Source organism: Chiloscyllium plagiosum, chromosome 21, assembly GCF_004010195.1.
Source record: "Chiloscyllium plagiosum isolate BGI_BamShark_2017 chromosome 21, ASM401019v2, whole genome shotgun sequence".
NCBI classification, from domain to species: domain Eukaryota; kingdom Metazoa; phylum Chordata; class Chondrichthyes; order Orectolobiformes; family Hemiscylliidae; genus Chiloscyllium; species Chiloscyllium plagiosum.
In genome coordinates this window covers 5,854,585-5,881,943 of record NC_057730.1, presented here as the reverse complement: position 1 = coordinate 5,881,943, position 27,359 = coordinate 5,854,585, and the positions used below count along the sequence as shown (strand labels likewise).

At 38.5% G+C, this 27,359-nt stretch overlaps 1 protein-coding gene across 2 annotated transcripts in view; it reads right to left on the bottom strand.

Annotated features, from left to right (window-relative positions):
- Nucleotides 1–1,488: 1,488 nt before the first annotated feature.
- The window catches only part of LOC122560491 (E3 ubiquitin-protein ligase MGRN1-like), a 165,934-nt gene continuing 140,063 nt past the window's right edge, over nt 1,489–27,359 (bottom strand). The window contains exons 9-17 of one of the 2 annotated variants that reach the window (XM_043711142.1): nt 25,545–25,613; nt 23,918–24,077; nt 21,780–21,889; nt 20,337–20,560; nt 19,261–19,381; nt 17,105–17,150; nt 16,609–16,710; nt 12,162–12,207; nt 3,819–3,921 (exon numbers count right to left, since the gene is read on the bottom strand). In XM_043711142.1, coding sequence (XP_043567077.1) covers nt 12,167–12,207; nt 16,609–16,710; nt 17,105–17,150; nt 19,261–19,381; nt 20,337–20,560; nt 21,780–21,889; nt 23,918–24,077; nt 25,545–25,613 — 873 coding nt within the window. In that variant the 3' untranslated portion in view covers nt 3,819–3,921; nt 12,162–12,166. Of the gene's footprint in view, nt 3,922–12,161; nt 12,208–16,608; nt 16,711–17,104; nt 17,151–19,260; nt 19,382–20,336; nt 20,561–21,779; nt 21,890–23,917; nt 24,078–25,544; nt 25,614–27,359 lie in introns of both variants that reach the window. The other variant, XM_043711141.1, reaches the window with a different exon arrangement.

Genomic DNA, 27,359 nt, shown 5'->3' with positions numbered 1-27,359 from the left:
CTTGATCCTTTCTTGAACAAGGGGGTTACAACAGCGATCTTCCAATCATCCGGGACTTTCCCTGACTCCAGTGACTTTTGAAAGATCTCAACCAAAGCCTCCGCTATTTCCTCAGCCACCACCCTCAGAACTCTAGGATGTATCCCATCGGGGCCAGATTTATCAATTTTAATACCTTTTAGCTTTTCTAGCACTTTCTCATTTGTAATGGCAACCATACTCAACTCAGCCCCCTGACTCCCTTTAATTGTTGGGATATTAATACAGGTAAATAAAATTCATATAGATATCCACCCCTAATCTAAACCAATAACTGCTTACAACTTAAATCTTTAAATTTTAATGACATTAACAGAAAGAGAATATCATGAAATCTTTCCTTAACAAGCATATAATAAATGTGCTGTTGTATTATATTACAGAACTTGTCAATGTGGCCACAACCTGCCTTTGGAAATTGAATGGAACTGGTGCCAATTTTTTCACAACCATTCAATTAGCATTGGTACATCATGCATTTCAACAGTACAGGGAAGCTCTGCAACATTTTTTTTAACCGATGCAGAGACTTCTAGATTTAGCAGCAGCTTATAATTCTCCAATCTTCTGCACAGAAAACACTCCTTCATGTGTCTTGTACGGTACTTACCTTTTCCCGGAAGTGCCTCTATTTTAATTCTCTCCACAATGGAGATATTAGCTCAAGGAATCCTACACAGGCACAACAGCAAACATTTACAATTGATATTTTACTTTTAGGATAACATGGGGAGGAGTACAAAGAAGGAAGGCTAAAACTATACAACAAAATCAAGCAATTCCTTACCTTTATGATTTCAAATTAGACTTTTTTCATTCATTCAACAGAGGGTTAGGAGCAGTACATTATACACTAGCTTCCCACCTGATTAGACCAAAAATACCTCCGGGATTTTGGCCAATTAAGGGAAAATATATCTGAGGATGGGAGTGCTAATATTTGGGATCCCACATTCTTTTGTGAAGATATCACTGGTTATTATGTCAGAATAACTGCACTGATGTAACAGCAACTTCCTGTGACATCATAAAGCAGTTTAACTTCACTGGTTCATACCAATATTTTTTACAAATTCAAACCTTGATTATGTGGTTTGTACTTCACTGGTGCAGTCTCAATCGCACACGTGCATTCCAACCTGCGGGATTAAAACCATTAAGTGGGTATGACCTAAACCAGAGGAGTCACAAAGTGATTTAGGATGGATTAAAAGATTAAACATTTAACCAACAAAATGGTTCAGTCATATCCATACAGCAAGTCTTATTTTCTCCCTCCAAGTAAGAAAACTCATTCATCGTGTCCTTTGTTTGATCATAGAGTTTACTAACATGATAACAATTGCAATAGATTAAATACTAAAATACTCTGAACAAGAAATGATGCAGGTGTTGTTGTTTAGGAATAACTCACCTAGTATTTTGGTGAAAAATAGACTTAACAAGCTATTTAGTGTTGCTTGCTACATTTTATTACAATACAATATACTACAAACAAATGCAAAATCACATTTATATGAAATTAGTGAACTTGTTCAATCTTTTAAAAGGATGCATGTGATACATTCTTTAATAAATGCAGCAATGAAGCTCTATGGAAATGAGTGACTAAACGTTAAAATCTACAAGAGACAACCCACTTTATTCTGCTCTCGTATGAGATTTCGGTGTCAATTCACAATACATTCAACTAAGCATCTATTTACAGTACAGCTTATAGAAAATTTGTATTTTCATTCAAAACAGCTTGAAATTCCAGATTTTGCTGAATCACAATCACCGTATCAAATGACAAGGTTTTTTCCCCCCTCTTACAAATACTTTTATCATAAGATCAGGTACAAGGCACAGAGTAAAGACACCATGTCAGCAGGTGGAGTTGAATGAATTTACTGTATTAACACCGCCTGAACACTCAGTGTTCCCAAACATTGCAAAATATTCAAGAATAATGTGAATACAGTAAAAGTGTACACCGAGTGTGGATAAATGTTACACATACGCTGATTGTTTTCCTTTTGTCGCAATGGATAGAGTTGGGAACAAACCATAGTATAATCAGAGACAGGCGATGTACACTGAACAAGGACCATTAAAATATTTTTGCCGTTACAAAGTATTTGTCTGTGCTCAATTCAGCTGCATATTTTTACCATTTACTTTCTATATCAATGTTGTCTTTCATGAAATTTGATGGAAAACTTGTTAAGAACGTGAAACAAAATGGACACTATCCCTTCTATTGGAGGGAAAGCAACAATTAGTTAGAAACTACTTTCGGGGAGAATATCAATGGTTAGACATCCAGCATCAGAAGCATAACATCTCATTAACTGCAAAGAAAAGTTCAAGCAAAATAGCCAAATAAACTGTAATGATTAAGTTACCAATTACATTTTTGTTGAAAATTAGGTCTAAAATGAGAGTAAAATGCCAGGCTATCAAGGTTCACATTGGGAGCAGTGGAAAACCCAGCCAATGGTACACTGAAAGGCTGGAGCTTTAGGATTTAATTTCTCAAAAATTCAATAAAATTATGGGCCTAAATAAAAACTGTAAGAACTTCAGATGCTGTAAATCAGAAACAAAAACAGAAATTGCTGGAAAAGTTCAGCAGGTCTGGCAGCATCCATGGAGAAAATTCAAGAATTAACGTTTTAGGTTGAGTGACCCTTCCTCAGAACCCCTGAGGCAGTCCTGAGCAAGAGACACTTGACCCGAAATGTTAACTGATCTCTCTCCACTCCACAGATGCTGCCAGAACCTGTTGAGCGTTTCCAAAATCTATGGGCCGATTTGATTTACTTAAGTTTTCAATTTTCCATCGCCACGTTACTATATAAGCTTTTACAATAAATATCACAATGGCAAACAGATAAATAAGATATTACATGAGCTACACATTCAAAGTATACTGCAAATTATCACAAAAATGTACATGAAGATTAAAGTAGTCAGAAGAAATTATATATTTCTTAGGTTAGAATGGGAAATAATCACCTGCTTGCACTTCAATGGCCTGGAATATATAGTTTGAAAGATGCATGGTTCTGTTTCTCGGAGTTCATTGGGTTAAAGAATGTTGACAGAAACAAATGGAACATTGAAGTCTGACATTTCAGCAGGTTGGAAAGATACAAAGTTTTAAAAGTGAACTTGTACAAGAAAAAGAACTACACACGTGATAAAAACAGACCTTGCCCAAAGCACAAACTCAGGACTTTGTGCTGCTGTTTTACAAATGCCATTTTATTTAAACCAATCATGCATTAAATATTAGTTACTATGCTGCAAAAATCCAAAACAGCTTCGATTTTGATTAAATGGTTTCATAAATAACTATCTTGATTACTATACTTTAGCCTTTATAATTGAGTTTGTCAGTTAAGCTACCACCAAGTGTTAATGCTGTTTCCTTAAAAGAAAACTTGAGCTGTCTTGGTTTTCCCTGCAAATAGTAAACAGAAATAAAGTTTAAAGTGTCTGGTCAGTAAATGTATTTCCTGTTACTGTAGAATGTGCTTTGAAAGACATTATAGAACAATAACTATTATAAATTAGAAGTCTGAACATTGCCTGGAATAGATTGGTTGAACTGCCAAAATCAGTGGAAACGCAAGAAGAAACAAATGAGTCACAAACGAGCACACCATGAAACATGGCAAACTATTACAAAACAGTTTAGTATGCCATGGGGACAGGTCTGTAACACAGACAGGAGAGCTTACATGGCACATGCAATTGGTCATTCTGATGTTGGTTTGAATTTTCAAGCAATCTGGTTCTCGTCCTCTATGTGAACAGTACTGGAGACAGCAAGAAGAGGCTGAGATGAACTGTTAGTGCTCTGGCTTTTCAAGCTTTCAGTCGAGTCTGAGGTTCCTGCAAAAAAAAAACCCAAATGAAAAATCTCAGATTTGAAACGTGTGTAATCTAACCAAGTGGCTAGGACTGCTTCGTATTCAATAATATACATTTGTTATAATATACATTCGTTCCCTTTGGGAAGATAAAGCACTATTTGCCATTTTATCATATATAAGCAACATGACAATGTGATTGCATTTTACGTTTTCATGAAGCTAGTGCATTAATAAGATATTTTTTAAGTAAGTCAGAAATAGTTATAACTTCAGTCTCAATTTACAAATTATGAAGTGAAAGGCAACTGAGTTATCCAAAATTCCACCTAGTTATTGAAATTCAATTTCTCCAAGTTTTTGTCTTCCAATTTGAAATTTGAATCAAAATAATCAATCTTGGTTCCATCATTTAACACATTAAAGAAATCCATCATACTTAGATGAGGTGCATCTTTGAAAAGCACCAAAAAAATTTAACAAAAATTATTTAAAGGCCATGTCAAGGATATTAAGATTTATTGATTGAACGGAGAATTCTGGTACAATCTCGTAAAAAACACAGCTATGTGGCTACTTTAGCCTTATTTATGTATTTTAAGTGGAATATGTTGAAAGCAGCTAAGATTTAACAAACTGCAAATGCTTTAAATGTTTGGGGTTGCTGGACCAGTGAGGTGAATTTGTTTATTTATAAGTAACAACTGGAGATACAATTTTCAGCTACTCCCTTTCTTGAACATGCATGTGCAGACAACTTTTTACCCCATTGTTAAAGCAAATATTAGTTGCACAGAACTCTCTATGGCTTTACACAAAGTGACTTAAGGGAAACTGAGGTACCTCAAAGTTGTTCTTATTGTGGTTAAAGCAGCAGCAGAACTTGGCCTATTACCTTTAAGCTGAAAATGTGTTGCTGGAAAAGCGCAGCAGGTCAGGCAGCATCCAAGGAACAGGAGAATCGACGTTTCAGGCATGAGCCCTTCTTCAGATTCCTGAAGAAGGGCTTATGCCCGAAACGTCGATTCTCCTGTTCCTTGGATGCTGCCTGACCTGCTGCGCTTTTCCAGCAACACATTTTCAGCTCTGATCTCCAGCATCTGCAGCCCTCACTTTCTCCTATTACCTTTAAGGGCTATCATAGATCTTAAAGATGGATTAATGTCACTTGGGTATACATTGAATAATGGTGCACATTTTCATTGCTTCATCACAAAGGAACACAGGGCACAGCACTGAAGACAATTGAGTATTTACATAGCACCTATATAGGATTGCTACTTATACTTAAGCAAGTTAGATTACAAATTTAAGAGAGGATGACTAGGAAATAATACTATAGTTTGACACAGAAAAAGTGGCAGCAGAATAAAGTAATTGTTTGCATATAAAACAAAGCATTTTAGTGAAAAATCATTAGATGATATTTAGAATCAAAAAAACAGTATTTTTCCATCGACTTCTAGTATTCTTTTAAGTCAGGCAGAAATTGTCATAACTTCAATCATTCTCATTTTGCCAATTATGAAAAGAAAGGCAATTGATAGAAACTGAGTTATCTAAAATTTCATCATCTAGTTATTGAAATTCAATTTCTCCAAGTGTTTATTTGCAGGATTATTCAATAATTTCAATTTGAAATCTGAATCATCCTGGCAAAATTAAATTAATAGCTTTTTGAAAAATAACTTATTAATAAACTATTTTTCATGTTCAATTAGTTTATTCATTGCACAATAGTCTTCACAACTACAATTTCATACTTAAGATTAATATTGACATATACACAACACCAAACTCTACTAATAGGACTGTGATTTTAGCAAGCTGTGATTGAACATACAGCAGCAGCATCAAAAGGATTCTTTGATACAAAATAATTCTTCATTTAAATTTGCCCTGTTTAACAATGTTTTACTTTAACAATAAGTTTAAGCAACAAGTTTGATTATGCTGTCTGTAGCAGATTCAATTGAATGTAGTTTCCCTGCATGACCTGATTGACACCTCCGCCTACAACCTTTCATCTGTTCTGGCTGGCCAGTTGTGGGCTCGGAGATGCTGTCTCTTCCCCCATCTGATTCACCAGTGTCTCTCTTCCCTCTCCCAGACTTGTGCTCTTGTTGAAGACCCAGATTCAATCTGAAGCTGCAGCACTATTGTCATGAAAGTCAGAGTCCTGATGATTCAGAAGTGCTGAGGCTTTTTGTCAATTGACTTTCAAAGCCGCTCCTGCTGCACTGCTCATCTTGCAAGACCTTGCTCACAGCAAATCAGAAGTACAAAGCAAATTAGCTTGACCTGAGGCCATTGCTCCACAGTAGCCTACCAGGGGAGAAACTGCCAGCTGCAGTGAAGAAGCCCCTTTGCAAATTCCCTGGGACATTGCGTGACAAGCAGGCTAAAGTGGGTACTACAGATCCTGGAGATGAGAGTCAAGATTAGAGTGGTGCTGGAAACGCAGAGCAGGTCAGACAGCATCTGAGGGGCCCATTTATTTCTCCATCCCTGAGGCTCCCAGCCTTATTCGGGCGTTGGCCCGAAATGTAGATTTTCCTGCTCCTCGGATACTGCCTGACCTGCTGTGCTTTTCCAGCACTACTCTAATCTTGACACTGTGAGACAAGCGTCAATGGCTACCCCGTACAGCCTCCAATGTTATCACTAGAGAAATGGTATGTTCATTTGTTCCATTAGAAAAGTAATTTTCTGATTTTGGGATTGTCAGAGACATGCATGACTGACTCTGCATGTAAGTGTGCCAAAGCACTATTTAAAAAAAAAAAGAGGACCTTCATGGGAATTTCACAATGGGTTTAAACTTCCGATGGTCAATTTTGCTTACTTCCCAAAACACACTGAAGTTGAGCAGGAGATTTTGAATATTTCCATGGTATTTTCTACAGAGTTAGCAGGAAATGGGAGACACAATAAAATCTAGTCCAACATCCAGGTTCCTACACAACGGATCTCCCTAATCTATTTATCCTAATTAGAATCAGGGAGACATTCTGGAGAGGTAATGCATAATATCTTACAAAATGAAAGACCTTGGTAACATTGTAGGGCAGCTAGTTAGATAACGATACCAGAATGGGATATGGCAAGCAAATATTGAAAATAAACTAGCAAATAGCATCAAAGGTGGCATTAATGACAAAAAGGCAAAATTAGTGTCTCTTGACATAAATGCACATAACATTTGGAACAAAACAACTTAATTAACACCACAAACACATTAATGCATATGATCTTACAAATGTTATCGAGACATGGTTCCAAGCACATTAAAAACTGAGAACTAAAATTCAGAGGACTGTAACTTTTTGAAAGGATAGTCAGGAAGGAAAGAGTGGTGAGATAGCTTTGACAGTATGGGATGGAATATATATCGCAACAAGAAATGATTCTGGATCAAAAGAGAGGGATCCGTATGGGTGGAAGTGGAAGATGAACATTGGTGACAGTAGTCTATAGGCCCCCAAACAGTTGCTGCATATTGTAAGATGGAGAATAAATCAGGAGATAATGAGTGCATGTGTAAAAGGAACTACATTAATCTTGAGTGACTTTAATCTTCAGCAAATTGGAATTGTTAGATTGGCAGAAGTAGCATGAGGAAAAATTCAGAATATGTTCCTGAAAGTTTCTAGAACAGTATGTTGTGGATCTGAACAAAGGATCAGGCCATTTTGCATCTCGTGGTGTATAATGAAGCAGATTTAATGAATTATCTCAGAGTAAAATAATCCCCCTACAAAACAGTGACCATAACAAAGTGGAATTCAATGCATAGAGTGAAAGAAAATTGGATCAGAAGCAGCTGTGCTGAACTTAAATCGGGTAATTACAAAGGGATGAAGGCAGAGTTGACTGGAACGGGGCAGAGATTCAGCAGAAAAGAGGAACAAATGCAAACATTTAAGGAAATAGTTCATGGCTCACATCAAAGATATATCATAGTGAGAAATGCAATTCCAGGAAGGGGATAAATTGACCATGGTTGGCCAATAGGTGTAATTTATTTGGATTTACAAAAGGTGTTTGGAAAGGTAACACACATTAGGTTCCTTAATAAGCTACCAGCCCTTTATTCGGAGTAGTATATTAGCATGAAAAGAGGATTGACTAACTAATAGAAGATACAGAGTGGGAGACATCAAGTTCAGTACCATATGTATCAGTGCACTGGGGCTACAATTACTTAGACTACATTAATAACTTGTATGAGGCAAATGAAAGCTTTATAGCTACACCTCCTTGTATGAGGAAAATGAAAGTGTTATAGCTACATTTGTGGATGATACAAAATAGGTGGGAAGGCAAATAGTAAGAATGACACTAACAGTCTGCAGAGGGATATAGAAAGGTTAAATGAGTGGACAAAAATTTGACAGATGCAATATATTGTGGGAATATGGGAGGTTTTGCAATTTGGCAGGAATATTACAGGAGTTGAATATTATTTAAATGGTTGGGGGGGGGGGGGGAAGACTGCAGAAAGCTGCAGCACCAAGGGATTGGAGGGTCTTCATACATGAATCAAGAACAAAAGCTACCATGCAAGTTCAGCTGGTAGTTGGGAAGGCAAACAGAAAGCTGGCCATTATTTTAAAAGAAATGGAGTATAAAATATCAGGAAGTCTTTCTCAAACAATACAAAGCACTAGTTAGACCATACCTGGAATAGCATAACAGTTTTGGTCCCCTTATCTAAGTAAAGATATAAAGACTCTAGAGGCAGTCAGTAATAGCTCACTAGGTAGATCTTTGGATATGGAAGGATTTCCGTATGGAAAGGTGCAGTAGTTTGGGCTGGTACTCATTGACATTTGGAAGAATGAGGGATGACCTTTTGAAACATATACAATACTTTCGGCTCGAGAAGGTAGGTGCAGAGAGGTTGTTTCTCTTTGTGGGAAAGTCTAGTACCAGAGGGCGCAATCCCAGAGTGAGGAGAGCCCGTTTCAGACAAGAGATTAGAAGGAATTTCTTCTCTGAGAACTTTGTCAATCTGTCAAGGTGTAGAGGCTGGGTTGTTAAGAATAATCCAGGCTGATTTTTAATCAGTAAGGGAATCAAGAGATACAGGAAAAAGGCAAGAAAGTTGAGTTGGAGGTTAGTAGATCCACACCACCTTATTGATTGGCGGAATGGCCCTCTTCAGTTCCTATGTCTGATGGAATTTCTAAACTACCGCCCCTGTACCAACATGAACCAGTGACACCCCTCAGTTGGACTACCAGAAAATAGTCAGTCCTGACGCTGACCTCAACTCCAAACCCCTACCAGGCCAAATCTAATTACTCTCCCAAACGTACAACTACCCTAATCTGAGTATATGCTCCAACTCCAACTATACCTCCTCCCTTGCTTTAGCCAGACTCCATGACACCTCCTCAACTTCAGCTCTCAACCAAACTTGAACCGCAAGCTCCGTCCTGATTCCCAACACCAATCTCATCCACGTGACCAACCCAACCAGGTCTGACCAAACATCCAATTTCACAACTTGAGCAGCACCAACTGCCCTGCCCTCCAACATCCTGCTTCCACCAGATCATGCATCCCATCTCCCTTCACCCCAATTAACTTCATTCTAGACCCAATACCACACGTTTTTGACCCACTCCTCTGATCTGATCCCACTACCACAACGACCCTCCCAACCCAAGCCAACTAACACAGCCACTGATCACTCCCCACAAGTTCAACTACACCACTCCTCAACCAAAGTTAAGCCCCAACTATAACAACCACAACCCAAACATATGCCTCCAAACTGATTCAAGTACCCATCTGACCTAACTCCCCTCCCAAACCAGTAACCAGCCTCCTGTGATGTGACTATCACTTCTGATCTAACATGACTAACACTGCCCCATAACCTGTCTCGACTAACACTTCATTCTAATCCAACTATCCATTAATCTGCCAGCCTACCAATTCCTGTGAAAGCTTGGTTCAGAAGGCTCTGGTGGAAATGCACTCTGGCATTGAGCTGGGGGCACTTGAGTACAGCAGCAATTCAACAATCATCACTTGGAAAGATCCAAGCTGTGTGAATCATTTGAAAGTAAGTGAACATGTATAGAGTAACATGTAGAGCAGTCAATAAACAAAAAAGGCTCAATTTTCTTCAGATTATCAAGGCCACCCTCCCCTTTCAGCTCCTAGTTTCACAGAGGAGCCTCCTGTACTGGAATCCATCTGTAGTGGTAGGCAGCTACATAGGATCCAATGCATCTTGTGGTGTTGTGTAAGCGCTCAGCGTTAATGTAGCACTCAAGTTTTGTACAGTTATAAAGATGCCTGAAGGCAGTTACAAAGCTCCTTTCTCTGCTGGAGCAGTTTACATTGGAATTAGTGGTCACCTTCAGCAGAGAAGAACCTGTCATCAGCTTCTGCTCAATAAAAACTGGAAAGGTGCAGATAGACTACGCACAGTTACACAGGCACCACTAACACTCCCTTACCAAGCCTGAGTGACCACTCTGCACATATCAGCCCAGGAAATGAAATCAACAGACTATTCGACCATGCTGAGAATCAAGTGAACTCATTTCATTTTTGCTTAATATCTACACAAGTCCATCCTTCTGACAAAAATGTAAGGAGCAACATGGTGATTTTGCCTCTAGATAGCCAAGTAAACTGAAGCAGCCAGCAAGATTTATTACTCTAATATTATAAGCAGCTGATCAGTGCAGAGCTGGGATCAAAACTGGCATCTTCCTGATCACTATGGCTCAGATCAATATGGGATAAGATTGGCAACATTTGGAACTCAACAAAGCTTGGTGAATAGGTAGAAAGACTAATTTATTTTAAAAAATCTAACTGTCATTGTGTTTAAAGGAAAACCAATAATTTCTCATCTTGTGGATGCTAACTTTCTCTGCTCCACTTCTAACCGAAAACAAAGTCAAAAAATATTTACTAAAATTACATTTCACAAATTTCAGCAGATATGCATAAATCATATTTTTAAAATTATTGGTGACCCTAATTTTTTTAAAAAAGACAATTGTTTCAATGAAACTTCAATCTAGAATAGCATAACATGTACAGGACTTTAAGTATGGGATTTTAAGTACTGCAGTAGAGCACTTCAAAATGTGTATTGTATACAGCATACATAGGACATTCTACATTAAAATTATCAGGTAAAAATCAAAACATAGGAAATGCTAAGAGTGCACTGAAGCCAGTAATGTGGATTCTCCATTAGGGTAGATAATGTCCCAAGTTGTTTTGAGGCAGGGGCAAGGGGCAGGGAAAGAAAAGTGTGGACAACGAAAGAAACAACAATTTATTGTGCAAGAGACGACTACGTTAGAGTCACCTACAAAATAAAATGGATTCACACAAAAAAACAACAAAGGAGTTCTACAATAGGGTCAAGGCTCCTTAAGGGAATGCGGGTAATACATAGGCAGCTTGGGTAAGAACAGGTTGGTATACACAGAGTGTGAACTTTGGGAGGCTGGCAAGAATGCACTAGGGTAATCAAGCTTCAAATTGACAAAAGCCAGATAACATGATTCTGTAGCAGGTCATTCAAGTGATGTCATAGATGGGGACATAAATGGTCTTCACAATGGAACATCTGTGGGTTTGAAACTGTGCTCTGGCAGCTGTTTTGCAAAAAGGCCTCAGGAGGAAATAACTTTTGTGAGGAAAAGGAAATTAGTCAGCCAATTGCATGTCTTCAAGAATTCTGGAAAGTAGCACCAAAATGATTGATAGCTTTTTTAGTCTCTGGCAATGGTCCGAGCTGGGAAGGGATCCATTTGAAGCTGGGGAATTGGGCAGCAAAATCATGGAAAGATTTTAGCATAATGTTGCATTGGAGACAGGGGAACAATATTGGACGAGAGTGGGAGTAGTGGATAGGTAAGTGAAACTGGGAGACCAGCGACATTTTGAACAACTGGAGTTTATGGTGGATGACAATGAAAGGGAAACTGAATGATAAGAAGGGGGAATCAGACTGCCTGAGCGAGAGGAGGTCAATCTTGTGGAAAAATTGAGTTTAGACAGGACAGAAGGAAGTTTAGGAGAAGCTGGTCAGTGATGAGATTTCACGGCTGGAATGGTAAGAGAAGAGGGAAGGTTGTGGCACCACTGCCTTGAAAGAACCAAGTATGACAGCTTCAATCTTTTTTTTAAAAACCATTTTTATGCATACAAGTGAAAACACAACAGCTACTTGCACGCAAATTCATATAAAACAGAAAACAGTAAAGAGTGTTAACATACCAGAATTACTCTTCTATACCAATTGAGCAGGAATCAGGACCCAGAGCTGCCCAAATCAGCAAAATTATGGATAGAAAGGTAAGGATATATTAGATAGGTTATGGAGGTAAGTCACCAAAGAACACACAAAATGGAATGCAAAGAGTCCTATTAATGACATGCAAAACTAACTTGTTAAAAAATTGTGGAATGTGTCTGGTTAAGCCGTTTAATGTTTCTAGGTAATTATGGATGTCAAACCTTCAGAGGTTTTGGCTTTATTAAAAATTCAAACAGTTCTTAATATTTTTGATTTATTTATTACGCAAATATAGGCCAATTCAAATTACACAAATAATCTGCTGATCACAACCCTGTCTTCAAATATCATGAAATCTGAATGAAATGTATTACCAGTAATTTTCTGTTGGTATTATCTTGCAAACTTAATTTTAATAGGTGATGTTCAGATGTGCTATGTTTTGTACTGTATCCTAAATTTGCAACAATAAAAACCATCCAGTAAAATGGGTAGCTATGCTTAACACACTATCCTCACTGCACTGACCGCCGTGTTTAAACCAAAATCAATTGGCAATAGAGTTAGGCGGAATGAACTATTCAAACTGTTACAATATAAGTGATTATCTAAGACCAGAGTTTCTTGAGGAGGAAAGACTTTGTAATTTTTGTCAATAAACTCTTTAATAGCTATTAATTTCATCAATTCGAGTTTAAACTTAAGCCTGTATGACCAAGATAAAAGATATCAATATTCACTTATAGGGCTCACTACAGAATGATTAATTTTTAAAAACCAACAACACAATACAGTGGATGTACAATAAATATCTAGATTTTCAAAAGACCTTCAATAAGGTGCCATATAAACTAACAAATGAGAACAGAATATGAGTCAGAGGACAAGTGTCAAAATGGATAGTGAATCGAATGTAAGACAGACAGCAATTCTAAAGGATTGTTATTTAGAAAGGCAGAGAAAGGGAAGTGCTACCAGAGCCACTGCTGTTCACAGCTTACATTAACACTTCAGACTTTGGAATCAAAAATACCATTTTTAAGTTTGTGGATAACGCTAATTTTTTTTTGCGTTGAGGGGAGAGAACATGGATGAGGTCAATTCCAAGAAGCACTGCAACTAAATAAACCTGCAGAATGGGAGTCATAAATGACAAAAGAACTTCAACTCACACCTAAGGTTTCACATTTAACAAGACTATTAAGGGCACCACACGCACTATGAAAATAAGTGTTCTAAAGGTGATAGAGAAATAGGGGACCTGGGTGTACAAAATCTAAACTCAGATTAATACATCTACAAATTAAAGCAAAGCATGCACTGGAGGGAAAAGTGGGTAAGTTACACTAATCAGTATCAAAGCTTGGTTAGGCCATGCTTGGGAGTAGTGTAGACAGTTCTGATCACCAAATCTTAAGAATAAGAGGAACTGCAGGGGATACAAAAAAACTCACAAAGGTGACACCAAAAATGAGAGATTGCACCTATCGGGGAAAATATGAACAGCTCAGATCTTATTCATTTTGAAGGAAAGACCTAAGAGGTGGTCTAGTAAATGACCTTATGAAACATTTTGGTAAAAATATGGGGAAGAACAAAACTAGAGGCCTGCTGAACACAAAAGCCAAAAAATACAGTAAGGAATTCAAAACAAGGTTCTTTACCAGAGAGTGGTGGGTATGCCATATTAAGTAACTGAAAGAAAATAATACTTTAGAGGAAGTTAGGCATGAGGGAAAGTGGGACACTGATAAAGTTGGATGAGAAAGGATTCCAAGTGATCAGTGTGGAGTATAAATGCAAACATAGACTGGCTGGTTTAATTGGTCTTTCCTGCATATTCTGTGAAACAAGGATCATGATGGACAATTAGCAACAATAAAGTAGATGCAGGCAGGAAGTGATTTGAGATTTTCAATTTACTTTCAATTAACTGCTCAACAGTTTTACATTCAAGTGGAACAAAATGTATAGGGCCTTCCTCGGATTAAATAGAAAGAAATATTAACACAAAGAACCTCAGATAAGCAGTGAGAAATATAGGAACTAGAAAGCAATAAAAACTGCGTATTAGGAAGAAATTAGTGCTTCGTGATTGTACATGTGAGAAAAATGGGCCAAGTCATAGATTAGATTTGTGGGCGGCACGGTGGCACAGTGGTTAGCACTGCTGCCTCGCAGCGCCAGAGATCCGGGTTCAATTCCCGCCTCAGGCGACTGACTGTGTGGAGTTTGCACGTTCTCCCCGTGTCTGCGTGGGTTTCCTCCGGGTGCTCCGGTTTCCTCCCACAGTCCAAAGATGTGCAGATCAGGTGAATTGGCCATGCTAAATTGCCCGTAGCGTTGGGTAAGGGGTAAATGTAGGGGTATGGGTGGGTTACGCTTCGGCGGGTCGGTGTGGACTTGTTGGGCCGAAGGGCCTGTTTCCACACTGTAAAGTAATCTAATCTAAGTCGGAATCAAAAACATTCCCACATCACAGATCAAATAAAGATTAAAAAAAAGTAAAGATGTTGGAGAAAATAGCAGGTAAAAAATGGCTAGACAATGGGGTGAAGGAAGCAAAAAGATTTTTAGGTAAATTAGCATTAAGAGGATAGTGAGGACACTGAATTAAGGCCTAAGAGAAGAAAATTGATGAAGTGGCAGAGATAGTAATCAGGTGCAATGCCATAATTTTCATAAATGAAGTGGATAGGGGCTGTAGAAGCACTTGAATGAATCTTTCTCACATGGCTATTACACAGATAAATTGTATTAAAGAAGTGACTCAAAGATAGGTCTTCAGGATCTAATGATATCAATCTAATGATATCAATCAAAGACATCAATTAGGTGGCTTACAATTAAACTTTTGCATGTAGGTTTGAGCATTCCATTATGCAGGGTTATGAAAACAATAGAAAAATGTGCAATTATGACATCAAGTGTAAGGAATTAGAATTGTGATTGTACTGAGAAGTTGCAGGTATAAAGAAAACTTAAAATATTGTTTCTATTGGTCAGTTTATAACATATATAGGAACACAAATTAAAACGATCACAATATTAATTAAAAAGGTATAAATTTTCTCAGGATACTTAAAATGTGGAATTTCTCTCACAAACCAACGATTATGGCAGAGCCCTTAAAGCTTTTTAAAGTCATCTGGATTCATGTTCAGGAGAGAGAAACTTAAAGGTGTGGAATTGAAGGGTTTCAGCACTGAAACAGACCAATTGTGCCAACGCCAACTCTCAAAACGTTAATTCATTTGGGTTCCATTTCGGTAACCTTTACTAAAAGTGTTCTATATTTTTCTTTGTCAAATATTTACCCACTCCACTTTGAAAAGCCTTATTGAATGCTGTTTCCAGCATTGTTCCTGGTAGGATATTTCATGTCCAACAACTGCGTAATCACAATTTTCTGAATCTGTGTTTAAACCAATAAACAATAAAATGGGAACTAAACAATCAAAGACTTGTGACAACGCATAAACCATCCAACACCCAGCATGGCAGCATTTGTGGAAGCCAGAAAGATTGCATTTTAGATAGCAAAGAACATTCTATAATAGCCTTTTAAACTGAAATTATTCAAGCATGTATACAAACATTTAACCTTTATAGTTGTTGGGTGTTATTAAAGCAGGATTTTACTAAGCAGGATTATGACTACAGGAGGTTAATAGTTTTGAAATATTTCATACCAACGACTTTTGATTTCTGATCACTGGTAGGTTAGGAAGTTGAGGCCACACTTTCTCGATAATTACCCAACTATTTATATCTTCTGGATCGAACTGATGTTTTTCCAAGTCTATAGTGCAACTGGTCCCAGTTATCATGCACCTCCCCATACCTCAAATCAGCCAATGGTTAGTAGACAATTCAAACCTGGGAGGAGAAGTACCATAGTCAAGCCCACAATACTAACTCTATGTGGCTTTCTGGAGAGTGGTCAGGAGTCAGAGAACTGGTTGATTTTCCCCCCTTTAACCCAAGGACACTATGACCAACTGCAGTGATCTTGGCATGGTTCAGGAATCAATAATGGGACTATTTAACTGCGCGGTTCACTGGATGACTTTCAATTTGAGGTCAGGAGATTGTGGGAGTAGGAAGCGAGGGGGAGAAAGAAGGTTAAAAAGGGAAAGGCGAGGGATAGAGAGAAAGAGAAGGACAAGACTTGCATTTTCATGGGAGCTTTTCCATCATCTCTCATGAACAAAATGCAACAATTGTTTTATGTAAGATACGTATTAAAATATTGCTACTTACCAAATAAATGACCAAAAGGTGCTCACTCAAGCTGTGAATATATTTCATGTTTGATAAAGAGACATGTGTGCAGACTATTCATTCAATCCCAGCACATTAATCAATATATTGAATTGCAAAGACATAAGAAAGAAATTTATAGAAAGCAAAATTAAGGGCAAGTACCTGGCAGGGTCATCTCGAGAGGAGTTTCCCCATCTTCCTCAATATGTCTTTTGTGCTCATTGTTGCTATCTTGTACTATTTCCTCAGAGTATGTTCTATCGACTGGAAGAAAATAAACAGTTAGGGAACACCCTAAAACAGTACTTCACAAGCCTGTTTCATTGTGACTCCATTATGAAGGAAAGTTGTGAAGCCCCCTCAGGGAAGGCATTCCAAGACTCCCTTGCTCTTATTTAATTACCTAAGAGTTAATTAGCAACAAAAAGGGACAATCTGAGATTTTCTTTTTAATGTTCAGAGTTACAATAGCATGAAGCACTCTGTCTGAAAAAGAAGCTGGAGTAATAAAAAAGTTTGAAAAAGAACTGCAAAATTAGTTGAAGTGGAAAAGTTTGCAAATACTTTTGACTTGTACGCTAAGCGATATCTTATTAAAACGAACTGTCTCAGTACATGCTGTACTGTCATTGTATCATTTTATGATTAAATATCTCACCTTGATCTTGTGCTTCGATTTCTGGGGTTTCTGCAATTGTACTACTCTGAAAAACAGAAACCCATGTTGGTTGTGTAGAGTCAGTCAACACTTGAGCAGAATTCACTGAATTCATTCCCAAAACTTTCCAATCTCATGACAACACTGGTAAAGAAGCAAATTACAGAATCTTGGCAATCCTCTGTAGGAAATATATTTTTACTTTAAACATAAGCTTCAAATCATAAGACATTATAGAAGTTACTCTGGCAGTTATGCAGTTAACTTAGTGTTGCAATGTATGCCAGAGATCATGTTACAGGGCTCCAGTAACAGATAATGGTAATGCATTGTGATAGGCTAGTTAAATCACTGGGAGATGAACTAATGCTAGAGATGATGGTGTTGTAATGTGATACATTAATTATGATGGAGGGAACCAATGTGACAGACGATGATTAGTTTAGAAAGACAAAGCAAGCCAGCATGATTGGCTATGTTAATGCTATCCAATAAGCGCAGGAGGAGATAAACTGGAGAAGAACAAAGAGTTTGGAGGGAGTCAGGGAAGACATTTTGCTGGCTCCCACAGCTTTGATTTTGCAAGATTAAAGTTTAATTTTGTGAAGGATTTTCTGCGTCTCCTGGTAATTATTTATAGAACATCAAGTAATTCTTCCACAACACCATCAGTGCAGAAGGAGGCCATTAAGCCTGTTCCACCATTAATAAGACCATGGACGATCTGATAATCCTCAACTCTACTTTTCCCCTGAACCCTCGATTCCCCAACTGATTAGAATTCTGTCTATTGCAGACTGGAGTATACTTAATAACTACTCCTCAACAGCACTTTGCAGTAAAAACTCCCACAGATTCAAAACACTGAGAAGAAATTCTCCTCCTGTGCCATAAATGTGAGACTCAGAAGTTATTTCTTCTGGTTATGGACTCACCCACAAGGGGAAATGTGCTTTCCATATTTATCCTGACAAGTTTTCCAACCATCTTATAAATTTGAATTAGGTTACCTCTTTTTCTTCTATCTTTCAGCAAGTACAGGCACAATCTACTCAATATCTCCTCATAAGACAATCCTCCCAGCCAGGTATCAGTCTAGTGAACCTTCTTTGGACTGCCTCCAATTTCAATACATATTTCCCTAGATAAGGAGCCAAAGCCTGTTCTCAGTATTCCAGCTGTGGCCTGACAAATGCCCCATATAGTCATCTCATGTTTATACTCCATTCCCTTTGAAAGAGAGGCTCCCTCATTACTCACTGAACTTAAATGCTTGGTTTTTGGGATTCATGGATGAGGACTCTCAAATCCTGCAGTTCTTTAGCTTTCTAAAGTCTTGCTCTACATAAATAATATTCAGCTTCACTATTTTTCCTGCCAAAGTGCATAATCTCACATTTCTCCACACTTACTTAACCTGTCTACATCTTTCTACTGAATCGGAGTCATCCTCACTACATTCCTTCCCACCTGTGTCTGGGTCACCCACAAACCTGGCCACAGCACACTCACTTTCCTCAAAGTCAACAATGTATATTGTAAATAATTGTGGCTCTATCACTGGTCCCAGTCAGAACAGATTTCCATACTGAAAATGCCCCCCTTCTCTCTATTCTGTCTTCTTGCATTCATTTTACTTGATTAAGTCTAACGTGATTATTTTCAGACTTTCCACTACCATAAAATCTGAAGTTTCACTCACTTGTCCCACTAAATTACTTTAGTTTAGAAATCCGGAAACCTGTCATGACCAAGTTACATATTACACCCAGCCTTTTTAAAAGCTCAAGGTTTAACGAATCAACTGATCTTCTCTTTCAATGGAGGTTCACTCTCATGCTTTTTGCACTTTTTATACTTAAAAAAAATTAGCAAACAAATCAAGTTCAAATCCAGCACAGATACAATAGTCCTTCCTCTTTGCAAACAAAAACTGCAGCCTCAAATCAGCTGTCTTGTGACATGATTGCAACCTATAAGCTCAGTTTTATCACACAGATACCTTCATTAATACTTGCAAATTTGGTGTTGAAACCCTAATTATTCTTTTAATCATAAGGAATTATATTAAGAAATTTCCTTGAATAAATAACTTCTCTAAGCCATTTTGTATAAAAAAAAAGTCTTTCACGATAGTTTCAATAATTCTAACTTACTTCTTGTGAGCTAATTTCATTGGGCTGTTGTGCTCCGTTCTTTTGTAACAGAACATCAGAATCTTCTGAAAGCTTTTCTTCATCCTCTTCTTGTATTGGAGAAGATGGAGAGCGCAGACTGCTGAATTTTAAATTAATACAATTTTATAATTAGACTCCTTCATTATCAAACATAACCAAGATTGAAATTAGACATAGGAACATAAAACTTAGGAGCAGGCTCCTAAGATCTGGTTGTGGTATTCTATCAGGTCAATGTCATCAGTGCAGAGCCATTTTGCACAAAAGTTTCTGGTCATGTTCATGACCTTTTGGTACATAATGTAGATTACTGCTTGGACTTTCTTCCCTTATATGCAAATTGGAACAGACAAAAAACATAACACTGAGGCATCTTGATCATGGTTTGAAATAAAAACAAAAATGCTGGAGAAATGCAGAAATGGTCGAGACAAAAACAAAGTTGATGTTTTGAATTTCAGTGAGCCTATTTTAGAATTGATCCTGGTTTGCAATTTAACAGAGGTAGCTTATTACCGTTTGGATTCCGTAATCTAGATATCGAGCCAGGCATCCGGATGTAATCCTACTCTGTGAGGAATAATACTGTATTCACTCTTTCCCTGAATCACCAAAGATTCCCTCCTTCCCAGTATTCTCTTCTTCCTAGTCCTGTTTAATTTATTGTGCTGACTGACAGCATCATAACCAAATTGGATGCAATCCGGTCAATGATTGCAGTTGCCACTGCCAGTGGTGCAGCCATGAATTCAAAATATTGGGCAAGATTTTTAATTTAAAAACTCAACAATAATTTTAAGCAGTTTTAAAGCCAACTCTCACTTAACTGAAAAAATGACTGACAATTTTATTTGAAGTAATTTTAGCAAACCACAAAGATATTTATGTCACTGATAGCCTCTTTATTGAATGTTCCTAAATGAACATTGCATCACAAAGCTAAAATAAATGTGCTTAAGTCACACAAATCAGTAACATTTATTCAAACTGTTAGATTTAGAATTTGGTAAATGGTAAACAAGACTGAACTCACGAGAACATTTATAGACATTTACCTTTCTGAAGATTTGCTCAGTTTGGGCTTTTGGGGACAATTATCTATCATCTTGTCCTTTGCTGACAGCTGCCTGACTGATGTACACAAGCCATCCCCAATTCCAGAATAGCTGATTTCTTCATAAAGGGGAGCAGAAGGGACAGACGGAGAAATTGAACGAAGTCCATTTAAAGCTTCCAGTAAGGAAACTGGCTCAAATCCAGGAGGAATATGTTCCGATGTCTAAGATTGAAAGGAAATGGGTTAACAAAGAATTTTTGAAAGTCTTCAAAGACTTTGGAAATAAAAAGTTAGGAAGTGGAGGCAAACAAAAACATGTGGAGTGAAGCAATAAATTATCTAATTTTCTTTACTGTATTTATGTGCCAAGCAACAAGTCCAAACGTTTTATCTACTGAAACTGAAAAAAAGATTGGTCTAAAATTTACTTTAACCTTTTATTCTTATACATTCAAGGAGCAATGTAGATATCCAATACAAGTAATTTTACTGATGAAGCATCAAAGCTGGTACCCATCGGTTAAATCAATAGAAGATTTGAAGTGTTTTATTTGATTTTATAATGCACAAAGATGATTTCGGATCACATTAACTAGCGGCTTCTCAGCATGCAAGGTCTAAATTTACTAATGGAGGAAAAATGATAATTTTGGAAACTTATGAAATAAGGATATAAAGTTGATTTCTTGAGGAACCAAAGAGAAATTCAGAAAGTGAGAGGTAGCTAAAGACTCTTCCAGCAGTAGATACCTTACATTGATGTACAGTGGGTCAAAAACATTCAGGATATGAAAATTAGGAATTAATTTTTAAATAAAAATATTACTAACTGTAGTCACACTATAATCTTCTTGGAAAAAAATCCAATTATAATTAACTGAAATAGTACAGACTCCCTGTGCAGACTGATCTTGCTTGGTATTAGTTTATGTACTAAAATAATAGTGTGTTATTATAATGACGTTACTCCAATGTCACATAGATGTTTTGTGGGATCTGGGAACATAGATTTTAGGTGGAATTTAGTACATTGTATTTATCATTTGGGTTATCAAAACTTCTGGATATATTTGAAACAAAAAACACATCGAAAGCAACACTAACTGATCACTAATATTTAATTTAGGTGGTGGTTTGTTACTATCATTTGAACAGTAACAGTAATATGCTCCCAAGGTGCAACGCAAGGAAAGCGAAAGTTGAGTTTATTAATTATTTTTGCTTGTTTGATTGCACAAGTCGCAGTATACTAAGGCAATGACATTTTGGTAAGAAAGTATCACAAGAGTAAAATATTAAATATGAGCGCTAAAAGGCTAAAATCTGTAAAAACGAGATTTCAAAATGTTCATCAAGAACAGGCATGCAATGGTTTTGAAAACATTCTTTTCATTGGAATGTAGCAATGAAGATGAGTAAGTAAACAACCTGACAGACTTACTGAGTGATCATCATGGTCCATAGTCTGTGCTAAGACAGGACTAAATGAAACTGGTGACAAGGCCCCAGGCTTTTTCCTCACAGCTCGGATCTGCAATAATGCTCGAAATGCTAGGAAGGAAAAAGCTTTTCATGAATATCCCGTTCACAATCAAGAAGAACTGCTCAACAACAAATTTAACAGATAAGGAAATTCAGTGTTAAACTGCCTACTGAAGTCGTTCAGTCAGATATTAGATTAGATTCCCTACAGTGCAGAAACGGGCCCTTCTGCCCAACAAGTCCACACCAACCCTCCGAAGAGTAACCCACCCAGACCCATTTCCCTCTGACGAATGCACTGAGCACCATGGGCAATTCACCTGACCTGCACATCTTTGGCCTGTGGGAGGAAACCAGAGCACCTGGAGGAAACCCACACAGACACGGGGAGAATGTGCAAACTCCACACAGACAGTCACGCAAGGCTGAGAATCGAACCTGGGACCCTGGTGCTGAGAGGCAGCAGTGCTAACCACTGAGCCACCGTGCCGCCCATGAGATATGTTCAATGTACTGTTCATCTGATTGTCTTTTGTACATTTAAAGCAGATAAATGTTATAGGCAAATAGTTTTAAAGACTAGACATACAAAGGATAGAAAGTAACTGATGTTAAATGCACTACGAGACAAGATACTGAAGCACAACGGATAAGGTGGTCACAAACACAAAATGCTGGAGAAACTCAATGAGTCTGACAGCATTAGTGGAGAGAAACAGAGTTAGCATTTCGAGAATGGCATGACTCTTCATCAAAACTGAAATGTTAACATCGTTTTCCTCTCTCTACAGATGCTGCCAGACACAGAGTTTTGTCAGCATTCTCGGTTTCAGATTTCCAGCATCTGCATCATTTTGCCTTTACACGATTAGGAAGATTGCAGGTTCCGCCTCTGCCAGGGAAACCGCGAAAAGGGACTTCAGTAGCCACTAACACAGAAGTTCAAAGAGAGATGAGATTTTTATATCTGCTTGCAATCCAGGAACCCCGATTGACAAACAAGAGTGTGGGGATGCTGGATACAGATAATGCTGTGCTACGCGATGATGCAGCCTAGAGTCAAATAACTGTTGAATGTTTACTGCCTTAATTCCTGGTGGGAAATTGCCCACTTTGTCAAGTTAGTAGTTGCTATTTAGTTAACGAAGCACCAGTCAGTACTTATAGGATCAGCTAAACATCTGGTCCAGGTGCTGAAATGCAGTTTGCTAACTTAAACATTCTACAGCATATTTATACAGAACTTTTAATGTAATTAATCATCCCACAGAAACCTCAAAGCAAAAATTTGACACTGAGCTACACAAGGCAACATTAGGGTAAATGATCAACATCGTTGATCATTGACGTAGTCTCTAAGGAATGTCTCAATGAAGCGGAGAGGCTTAAGTGCAGGGAAGGCATTTCAGAACTGGAGACTAGGTACAGCCAGTAAATGTGGTGCACTGAAAATTGTGGCTGCTCAAGATGCTGGAATTAGACACACACACATCTCAGAGAATGATGCAGGTGAAGAACATCGCAGAGATAGGAAGGGGCAAGGCCAAAGAATTTGAAAATACCAAATGAGAATTTTAAGATCAATACTTTACCAGGACATAACAGAGGGGAGCGAGTTCAGGACTGATCGGTGAATGTGACTTGTCACAAGCAACAACACAGACAAACTTTCGGATGACTTCAACATTATAGAGGAAACTACCTCGGGTAATGACCGCAAGCTCATTAGAATAGATAAGCCCAGAGATAACAAAAACATGAAAGGGGTTTTCCAATAGCAGATGAGCTAAGGCAGGGGTGGAACTAGGAAATATTAAGGAGGTGGAAATCATTGATAAGTTGGACTAGAAGTTAGTTTTCACATGCTAACAATGATACTAACACTGAATTTTCAGATCATCATGTGAAACTACTGCATGCAGATCAGAAATGGGAGGAACTGAAAATACATGAGGGTGTATGGTGATGATGGTGGCACCAAGATATAACAGCATGGGAATGGAGTGAGAAGTCATAATTTAGTACAAAAAAACATACAAACAAGCATTAATTGTCAACATGTTTGCTTAGTCATTGCTAGCAATTTGCAATACTTACGCAATCTGCAGATCGGACAGTTATTTGCCTGATACCGGAGTGTGTCTGCACAGGTACTGCACAAGCACAGATGTCTACACGGTAAGATTAAGGTATCACGTAGGTCAGACAAGCACACAACACACTCGTTGCTGTTGTCACTGTTCTCATCATCGGAAGGCTGTAAAGAAAGGGATTTTACAAATAAAACAAAGTAAATACTTGTTTTCACAGAAGAACCATTTTCTGGCCCTTACCTTTTGAGGGTTACATTCTGATGGCAGAGACCAGGAGCTGGACCCATTGCTCATGGCAATGACCCTACCCAATGGCTGGGTGGGTAGTGACAACTTTGGTGTGCCCATTGCCCCATCGCAATCAAAATTAATCAGCCACTGCCTAGTCAGTTCCAGGATTCCTAGATGTTGCAGGGGAACCCTGCCACCTCAGAGAGCTACATGCAAATCACTCCAAAACCAGCAGAAGTTCAAGTAGCTTGCCGGAGGGAGAGTGCACGTATGTCAGAAGGAGAAGGTGGATGGGGGTTTGTAGGAGGATAAGGCAGCTGGGAGGGAAAAAGGCAACTGTGGATCGGTGTGAAGGGCAGCCCCTGACACAGGCGGGACACTCATTGCGTCAAACAAGGTGAACCTTGCCAAAAAGGCTGCAGGTAAGCTCAACTGTTTATTTGGTGGATTGCCCAAAAGACACGACCCCTGTCCATTGATGATAGAATACCAGTAGTTGATTTAAAATAAATAGAATACCAGGAATGATTGGGTGAGGCCCTTCTTTAGATACTTAAAGGTCTCAACTGCCCTTCGGGCAGGAAGCCTATTCTCAACCACTCCTACCCAAGATTTAATGCGAAGTGGGAGGAATGTTGCAAGTTGGGAAGCCAACAGAATTTCAATCCCAAGCCTACCGCTATTTTATATGTTTCAGTTGCTCATTTGGGGTTGTGTGTTAGAATGAAACTCTACCTCATATCTTTTGGTTTTACAATTAGCACTGTGTGCTCTGTCAGGACATGGATAGGAGAAACAAGTGTTCAAAATAATCAGTTAATTTGACCTTAGGTCCTATTTACTAATCAACACTAACATCAGGGTTTTTAAGAGGTCATTCTACTGGCCCCATCATGGGCAGCACGGTGGCACAGTGGTTAGCACTGCTGCCTCACAGCGCCAGAGACCCGGGTTCATTTCCCACCTCAGGCAACTGCTGTGTGGAGTTTACACATTCTTCCCGTGTGCGTGGGTTTCCTCCGAGTGCTCCGGTTTCCTCCTACAGTCCAAAGATGTGCAGGTCAGGTGAATTGGCCATACTAAATTGCCCGCAGTGTTAGGTGCATTAGTCAGGGGTAAATGTAGGGGATTGGGTCTGGGTGGGTTGCTCTTTGGAGGGTCGGTGTGGACTTGTTGCACCAAAGGGCCTATTTCCACACTGTAATCTAATCTAATGTAGAATGCAGTTTAGGTTATTGATAATAGAATTTCGAATTTGAAATGCTAGAGAAAATGCCACAAAATAAAATTTAGTTCAGTAATATTTTAATATGAAAAACTCAAACGAGACTGACTCTAGTAAAGTTTGCAGAACAGTTACAGGTTTTGAAGTCAACTTGAAAACATTATAAAATAGGTACCTTTGTTTCTTGGTTATTCTTATTTTCAATGCCATATATTTCTTGGAGCAGATAGCTGACTCGGTCGACCTACAGGAGGCACAAACAGAAAGCCAACTGATGGGATGACATTAGGGATGCACTGATTTGCTGGAATGAAATATCCAGTGACCTGTTAATAGATTTCTGACAGAGTCACCAAAATGTAAAATGTTGTAGGGCCATAGATTAATTCCGACACTACAGGCGGCCTTTTTGCATGCCAGTTCACTGTACAGCAATCAATGCCAATCCCCCTTCTATTTCCACAGCCCCGTATGTTTATTTTCCTCAAGAGCACATCCAATTTTCCTTTTGAAATCACTGATCATCTCCACTTCAACCAACCTTGCAGGCAGCAAATTCCAGGTGATTGCCGGTCACTACCTAAAACAAACATTTGCTGCACACATTTACTGCACTCCCCTGCAACTCTGTCCAAAAGCCTTCAATCTCCCTCTCCCTAAAGCCAACAAATTAAGGCACCATCGGGCTATCTTCCAATGATAAATTCAACTCAGCTTCTGTCAACATATCATTAGAAATGTTAAGCAGAACCTAGTGTAAATGACGTATTACAAGACCATTGATTACATTAACTCCTTCTCTTTCTATCCCACTTATCAAAGAAATGAATTCCTTTCTTCCAGTTTCACTATCTGATGAAATCGCCGTCAGGACCAAAGCTTTGCCAACTTTAACTGCATGAAAGATCTCCCATGTGGGGTAAATTTCTCACAGGCACTATTCTTCATCTTTCACATCACCACCGCAGCCCATGAAAAAGCTACCCTTGTTCTTATCTTCAATGCCACTAACTTATGCATTCCAAAGTTATCTTATACCGTTTACGACAGAACCCCAATATTAAATACACCTTAGTCTTTTCCCCTCCATCTTTCAAATGGCTGTTCATTTGACACTTGTTTTTCCTCTTTCACATAATGTAAACATTGTTGGCTAGGCTAGCTTTTGAAGTCCTTGAGGAGGTGATGGTGATTTGTCTCCTTGGAGTGCTGGGTATAAAAGAGTTCCAGCATTTTGACCCAACAACACCCAACCCAACTTGGATGGGAACCTGTAAGGACTGGTGGTGCTGTTCCCATGCATCTGCTGTCCTCGCCCTTCCAGGTGATAGAAGTCATGGGTTTGAAAAGACATTGCCAAAGGAACTTTGGTGAGTTGCTGCTAGTAGGTGGGACAAATTGCTCCCGATGGATGGAGGGAGTGAATGCTGAAAAGGTTCAATAGGTTGGCAACCAAAGTAGATAGCTTTGTTCTGGATTGCGCCAAGCTGCTTGCATGGTGTCGGAATTGTATTCAACGAGACAAAGGCAGAGAATTCCATCATGTTGTGCCTTGTTAACGGAGGACAATCTTGGGGAGATATTCCCAAGTTACAAGGGTCCTAGCCTCTGACCTGTTCTTGTGGACACAGTTCTTATCTGGCTACTCAATTCAGTTCTGGTAACTCCAGGGGTATTAATAGTGAATACTATTTCCCCACACAACACCTTCACTTGCAAGCAAGAGTATGCAGCTTTGGTCCATAAAAACCTCCAAACATGTTTGGAGCTACTACAACAACATGCAGTCACAGGAGTAGCTTTAATGACCTGCCTTCCATCTTAAGGTCATTCACTGATGATTACATAATGTTGTTATGAAGTTGAAGGCGTCTACCATATCTTTAAGAGCGAGTGAATGCTGTTCTGCATTGAGAACTTTCAAGAACAGTCTCAGAGTGTACTGGAAAATTGAAACTATGCAACATTTGGCTGTGAAACAGATACCAGA